Genomic DNA, 8,098 nt, shown 5'->3' with positions numbered 1-8,098 from the left:
GGGAAATGGACACTCTCATACACACTGGTTATGCTTTGAAGAACCATTTGGCAATATTCCTTACAGCTGAACATGCTCAGTACCTTCCATCTAATATTTCTATGTCTAAGAATTTTTCTCAATCAACATTTGCACAATTGTTCTAAAGATACAAATGAAATATTAATTGTACTACTATATGTAATAGCAACAAAAATTGCCCTGATGCCTATATAGCTTATATAGTCATTAAAAGAAATATTTATGTAGCCAAGAAAAAAAAATGGATTGAGTTAGAACTATATTTAGTCATGTGGTAAAATGTCCAAAAGATAGTAGTGTTCATGAATAAAGCAAATTGTAGATAAATATATACAGTATAATCTCATCTGTATAAATTTAGTACTAATAATTATTTTTATATGTAATATATTATACATATTAAAAGATGATCAAATATGCATCAAAGGATCGACAGTGATTCTTGGGGGACTTTACCTTTCTACATTATCTATTCCTGTATTTTAATTTTATATAACTTACGTTGAATTGCTTTTATATTAAAAAAAAATTATTAAATACCTAGGTAAAAAAGAAGAATAAACCTATTTGCTTTGAATAGTCACAAAATTTATTTCAAATTTGGTTTAGGCCTAATCTATCACATAGACTCTCAGTCATATAGGGACACATTTTCTATATAAGCTATAATATATACATAGCTATTTATAAACTATGAAGTAATATTCAAAGCCAATTCCTTAGTTTAAAGAGAAAAAAATGAAGATACTCTGAAGTTTATCTTGGTAAGGTAAATACCTAAATCTCCCAATATCGGTAATTCTAACTATAATAAATTTCTTCCTTCTTTTGTATTTTGTTATCTACAAATTCAAAACTTCCAAGAACATATTTCCATGTAGTGCTCCCTTCTAATATAGAACTCACAGGTAAGTACATACTCACAAATCTATGGAGGAATCATAGACACTTATTAGGCACCTTTTAATCAAAATTGCATTTTATTAAGATCAGCAGAGTCAAAGTGCATGTTATAATAATATAGTGATGGCTCTCATCAAATACACAAATATTGAAGAAAAAAGTTACAAATCATAAAACATTCCAGTAGTACTCAGTAGTACTACAGATGTTTCTAATGAAATGTGACATTTGTTTTTCAAGTGAAATGACTAAGATGGAGCACCTCTATTTATTTGACTATTCCTTTAGGTGGATGATGCTGAAGAACCTGACAAAACAGGGGAAAATAAAGCGCCCAGTAAGTTCCAGTCCGTAGGAGTGCAAGTAGAAGAAGAGAAGTGGTGAGTTCACATGCATTCATTCATCTTCTTTCATCCTGATGTTGGCAAGTATGGTACAAGTATTTTTCCCCATGATAAATCCATGAGATTCAATAATATTTTCCATTAACTGTTGGGAGCATTTAGAGGGTAAGCTTGAGACAATATTAGCTGATTCCCTCCTCTACTTTAATACTAGAGACCACCCTATTTAAGTTTTAGCTAAAATAATGGAGTAAGCACATCACCTTTACATACATGTGTGTAGTACTGTTCTGTTGCAAAACTATTCTTCAAAAAATCTTCCTATTTCGTACTCGACTTTTTAAGAGAAGAAGAATTATTTCTATTTGTTTCCTAACACTTAATAGTATCTGGTGTTTAGTATGCCCTCAGTGAATGATGAAGAATGAATGAATGAATGAATGAATGAAGAGAAAATAGTTTCCCTATCATTATCCTGAATCATCAGTTCCTTTAGATTGCTCTTTAAAATAAGCTTACTCTAGAATCATAGTATCTAGCAGTGGGAAATTTAGAGGTTCAGATCATAGAATCCAGGAGCTGGAAGGGATTTCCAAGGTCAGTACATTTATTTTATGAGAACTTGATCCAGAGATGTATGTGAGTTTCTCAAACAAACTGTGAGGTCTACGATGTGTGGAACTATGTTTTATCGATACTAGTATCCCCAATTCCAGAACTGTGCTTTGCACATACTAAGTGTACAATAAATGGTGAATGAAGTAAAAATTATAGTTATGATAGGAGAAAAAGCTCTATATTATAAATCAGGACATCATCTCAACTCAGCCACTTTATCTGTGTTAATTAGGAAGAAACAGTGGGATGTCATCCATCCATTCGATAAATATCTATAGAATATCTCCTGTCTGCAAGTTTACCTGTAACATAAACTGAAAATCTGAAAATAAGTTATGCATCAGTTCTTGAAAAAGGAGGATCCTATTTAGAGCCTCCTTGTATTAACACTGCTCTTGCATCTAAGATATATATATATCCATAGTTTATATAATTATACAAAGCTGGAAGCCCAGAAAATTCATACAACCCTCTTGAAACAATGACAAAAATTAGCAATAATTATACATCTATCTGTACCCATAGACCCAGTGAAATCACTCAATGGAAGAAAACAATGGTCAAATGTGAAGCAATAAGAGAATTCTTTTGTAAATTACAGCACACCATTACTAAACACAATTACTGAATAGTATACAGCTATTAAATGTAATTTATAAAGAAGATATGGAAACATGAGGAAATTCCCATGATACAATGTTTATTGAAAAAGCTGAACACAAAATACCCATGTGTGATATTCATGAAGAATATAATCTGTAAAAATAGTAGATTTAAGAGTGTTTTTTTCCTCTTACTCTAAAATGTTTACTTACTGTGTTTACTTCAAGTTTTCATTACATTTATTTTCAAGCCACCCTTCTGGCACATGTTCCTTTAATCATTTTAGAATTTTTTTTGAAAATGTAAACTTAAGAGACGTGAAAGATCTCATGGAAAGAAAACGTATTCCTTCTTTCTCCACTAGCCTGACTTATTTTCCTCAGTGGTGTAGAGACTAAAAGCATAGACTCTTGAACCAGAACACATAGATTCAAATCCTGGCTCTGCCGCATGGTAGCTGCGGGCCTTGATCAAATTACTAAATATCTTTGTGCCTTGGTTTCCTTATATGTGAAAAGGAGATAAGTTTCTGGTCCAGTATATAAGGAGCTTAGTAGTCACCACTCTGTCCTAAAAAGCTGAAAAATCAAGAGCTCTTCTTAAATCAGGCAGAGAAGCGAGGTCACAGAGCAAACCACTTCTCCTAAAATTGGAGAGACAGACAGATACAGAGAATCACAACTTACTGGAGCAGAACCCACAAGCATAACTGTCTGTGGGAACCATCCTCAGGGTGAGAAAACCTAAACTGTAATTGACAAACTGCTGGAGGCTCAGTGTGGACAAGTCTGAGAGTCAAAAACTTCCAGGGGACTTAGTTATATGGGGATCTCTATATTTTTGTGAGTTTTACCTCCAAAGCTCTACCAGTACCTAATGGTGAATAGCAGAGAAAAATTCCTCCATGCTTCCAGCAGAGAGAGGGAAAAAGGAACCATTAGATTGGTTCTCAGGAGAAACTATTTTACCAGAGCCTAACTTGCTGGGGTTTTATCCTACCCAGGAGAAAGGAAATACTCAACCTCAGTGCCCTCCAGCCATTCTATCCCACATAAAGGGAGGAAAAACTGAGAAGCACTGTTGAAGTTCACAGTCCAGGGGCACAGGCTCACCAAAACACTGAGAGACCTAATCAATGAGAGTGCTTCCCCTCCCCCCTCACCTCACAGCCACATTACTAAAGGCCTGCTCACCAGTTTCCTTATCCCAGGACATCATGTCTACTTTTCAACAATAACTTATAAGGTTTACTAAAAGGTAAAAAACACAGTTCGAAGTGACTGAACAAGCATGAGAACCAGAGTCATATATGACAGGAATTATTGGACTTATCAGACCAGGATTTTTTTTTAAATTAAGGTAAAAATGCTAAGGGCTTTAATGGAAAAAGCATACAGCATGCAAGAACAGATGGATAATGTAATCAAAGAGATGTAAATTCTAAGAAAGAATAAAAGAGAAACGCTAGGGATAAAAAACACTGTAAGAGAAATGAAGAATATCTTTGACGGGCTCATTGGTAGGCTAGACATGGCTGAGGAAAGAATCTCTGAGCTTGAGATTATAATAGAAACTTCCAAAATTGAAAAACAAAGAGAAAAAAACTGAAAAAAAAAGAACAGAATCTCTGAAAACTGTAGAGAAATTATAAAAGTTCTAACATGCATAATGAGAATACTATAAGGAAAAGAAAGGAACAAAAGCAATATTTGAAGCAGTAGTTACTGAGAATTTCCCTAAATTAATATCAGACGCCAAACCACAAATCCAGGAAGCTCAGAGAAGACCAAGCAGGATAAATACACTATACCTAGACATATTATATTCAAAGTAAGTCAAAAGGAAAAAGTCCTGAAAGAAGAGAGAAAAATTACCTTTCCTACAGAGGAGCAAAGATAAGAATTACATGCTACTTTTCCTAAGAAATCATGCCAAGTAAGAAGAGAGTGGAGTAAAATATTTATTATTTGAGAATAAAACAAATGTCAATCTAGAATTCTGCACTCTGAAATTATCTTTTGAAAATGAAGAAGAAATAATGGCTTCCTCAACAAATTGAGGAAATTTGTTGCAAGTAGACCTACCTTGCGAAAAAGGTTAAAAGAAGTTTTTCAGAAAGAAGAAAAATGGTATAGGTCAGAAACTCAGATCTACATGAAGAAAGGAGTATCAGATAAGAAAAAAGTGAAGGTAGAATAAAAACTTTTATTTTTCTTATTCTTAATAGATCTAACAGATAGCAGTTTGTTCAAAATAAGAGTAGTAACAATATATTTGAATACATTTTATATAAGTGAAATTAATAATAGCAATAATACAATGACGAGGAGGGAGGAATTGGGAATATTAAATTATTATAAAGTACTTGCACTACTGAAGTGGTATAGTGTTATTTGAAAGTGGACTTGGATTGGTTATAAAATGTACAGTGCAAACTCTAGGGCAATCACTAAAAAAAAAAATTAAAAGGGAGGGATAACTGATACACTAAGAAAAGAGAGGAAATGTGTAGAAGACGAAAATAGGAACAAAAACTAGGGTAACAAATAAAAACAGTAACAAATATGATAGATATTAATCTAACTATATCAATAATCACTTTAAACATTAATGTTCTAAATATACCAATTAGAAGACAGAGATTGTCAGAATGGATTAAAAACAATACCCAATTATATGTTATCTACAGAAAATCCACTTCAAATATAAAGACACATACAGATTAAAAGTAAAAAGGTAGAAAAAGATATACCATACCAACACTAATCAAAAGAAAGCAGGAGTAGCTATAGCAATTACAGAGAGAGCAGATTTCAGAACAAGAAAAGTTATCAGGGATAAAGGGGAGCATTACATAATGATAAAGGAGTCAATTTTCCTAGAAGACATAACAATCTCTAATGTTTATAAACCTAACAAGAGTGTGAAAATACATGACACAAAAACTGATGGAACCACAAGGAGAAATAGATGAGTCCACTATTATTGTTGGAGACTTCAACATCCCTTTATGAGAAATGGACAGATCCAGAAGGCAAAAATTAGTAAGGACATAGTTGAACTCAATAGCACCATCAACTGAATATAATTGATACTTATAGATGACTCCGTCCAACAACAGCAGGTTACACATTCTTCCTAGACCACATTCTGGGTCATAAAATTTTATAAAATAATTTTAAAGAATAAAAATAATAAAATGTCAACTCTCTGACCACAATGGAATTAAACTAGAAATCAATAAGACAAAGATAGCTAGAAATTCCCCTGACTACTTTGAAATTAAACAACATACCTCCAAATAACACAAGTCAAAGAAGAAATCTCAATTGAAATTTTAAAATATTTTCAAACTAATTGAAAATGAAAATACAACTTATCAAAATTTGTGGGATGTAGCAAGAATAGTACTTAGCAGGAAATTTAGAACGTTGAATGAAGCATACTTAATGGTGAGAAACTTGAAACTTTCCTGCTAGGGTCAGGAACAAGGCAAGGATGTTCCCTCTCACCATTGCTTTTCAATATTGTATTGGAAGTCCTAGTTAATGCAATAAGACAGGAAAAGGAAATAATAGGCGTAAATTGGAAAGGAAGAAATAAAATTACTTGTTCTCAGATGATATGATCATCTATGTAGAAAATCTGAAAGAATTGACAAATGAACTGGAACTAATGAGTAATTATAGCAAAGTTGCAGGATACAAAGTTAATATACAAAAGTCAGTCACTTTCTTATATACTAGAAATAAGCAAGTGGAATTTGAGATTAAAAATACATTACTATTTATATTATTAATACCCCCCAAAATGAAGTACTTGAGTATAAGTTTAATGAAATATATATAATAGCTATAGAAAGAAAACTATAAAATTCTGATGAAAGATATAAAAGAAGAACTAAATACATGGAGAGATATTACATTTTTATGAGTAGGAACACTCAATGTTGTCAAGATGCCAGGTCTTCTCAAGTTGCTCTATAGATTCAATGCAATCCCAATAAAAATCCTGGCAAGTTATGTTGTAGGTGTTAACAGACTGATTCTAGAATTTATATGGATAGTCAAAAGACAATGAAGCTAACACAATAATGAAGGAGAAGAAAAAGTCAGACTGACACTTTCAACTTCAAAACTTACTATAAAGCTTCAGTAATCAAGACAGCATGGTATTGGTGAAAGAACAGACAAATGGATCAATGAAGTAGAATAGAGAACCCAGAAATAGAGCCCCATAATTTAGTCAACTGATCTTTGACAAAGGAACAAAGGTAATACAATGGGAAAAAAGATTTTTTTCAACAAATGGTGTTGGAAAACTGGACATCCACATGAAAAAGGAGAAAAAAAGAATCCTTACACAGACCTTAAACCCTTCACAAAATGGATTACAGATCTAAATGTGAAACACAGAACTATAAAACTAGAAGTTAAATAGGAGAAAATCTAAATAACCTTGGGTACCTCGATAATTTTAGATGCAATACAAAGGCATAATCCACGAAAGAAATAATGGATAAGGTGGACTTCATTAAAATTGAAAATGTCCCTGCAAAAAACAACGTCAAGAGAATAAGAAGACAAACCACACACTGGGAGAAAATATTTGCAAAAGACACATCTAATAAAGGACTGTTACCAAGAACTCTTAAAACTCAACAATAAGAAAATTAACAACCTGATTAAAAAATAGGCAAAAGACCTTAACAACAAACCTTCACCAAATAAGATATATAGATGGCAATTAAGCATATGAAAAGATCCTCCACGTCATGTTATTAGGGATTGAAAATTAAAACAACAATGGGATACTACCATCGACTTAATTGAATATCAAAGTCTAAAACATTGACAGCACTAAATGCTGGTGAGAACCTGGAGCAACATTAACTCTCATTCATTGTTGGTGGAAATGCAAAATGGTACAGTCACTTTCAAAGACAGTTTTGTGGTTTCTTAAAAACTAAAAATATTCTTACCATGTGATCCGACAATCACACTCCTTGGTATTTGCTCAAAGGAATTGAAAATTTAATGTTCATACAAAAACCTGCACACAGATGTTTATAACGGCTTTAGTCATAATTGCCAAAACTCAGAAGCAACCAAAATGTCTATCATAAGTGAATGTATAAATAAACTATGGTACATCCAGACAATGGAATATTATTCAGCATTAAAAAGGAAATAAGCTATTAAGCCATGAAAAGACATGGAGGGAAATTAAACGTGCAATTACTAAGTGAAAGAAGGCAATCTGAAAAAGGTGCATACTATAAGAATCCAACTGTATGACATTCTGGAAAAGGAAAAACTATGGAAACAGTAAAAAAAAAAAATAGTTCTCAAGCATTAGGGGAAGGGGGAATAAATAGGCACAGAGCACAGAGGATTTTTAGGACAGGGAAACTATTCTGTATGGAACCGCAGTGGTGCATATATGTCATTATACGACTGTCAAAATCTGTAGAATATTCCATGGTGTTGCCAACAAGGTTCTTGTCTTATTCCACGAGAAAGAATTCAAAGGCAAGACCAACAGCAAGCCAGAAAGCACAAGACTGATTAAAGTGAAAGTATACACTCAAGGCTGCAGGATGGGAGTTG

General features: G+C 32.8%; 1 protein-coding gene across 15 annotated transcripts in view; it reads left to right on the top strand.

The window, feature by feature from the left end:
* DLGAP1 (DLG associated protein 1) overlaps positions 1-8,098 on the top strand; it is a 798,454-nt gene that overhangs the window by 741,198 nt on the left and 49,158 nt on the right. For all 15 annotated transcript variants that reach the window (XM_025038576.1, XM_025038573.1, XM_025038572.1 and 12 more), the window contains one exon: positions 1,213-1,304. In XM_025038576.1, the coding sequence (XP_024894344.1) occupies positions 1,213-1,304 (92 nt within the window). The remainder of the gene's footprint in view (positions 1-1,212; positions 1,305-8,098) is intronic.

This window comes from Pteropus alecto, unplaced genomic scaffold (assembly GCF_000325575.1).
Source record: "Pteropus alecto unplaced genomic scaffold, ASM32557v1 scaffold146, whole genome shotgun sequence".
NCBI lineage: Eukaryota > Metazoa > Chordata > Mammalia > Chiroptera > Pteropodidae > Pteropus > Pteropus alecto.
Note: the sequence above shows the minus strand (reverse complement) of the source record. Positions and strands in the feature narration are given on the sequence as shown.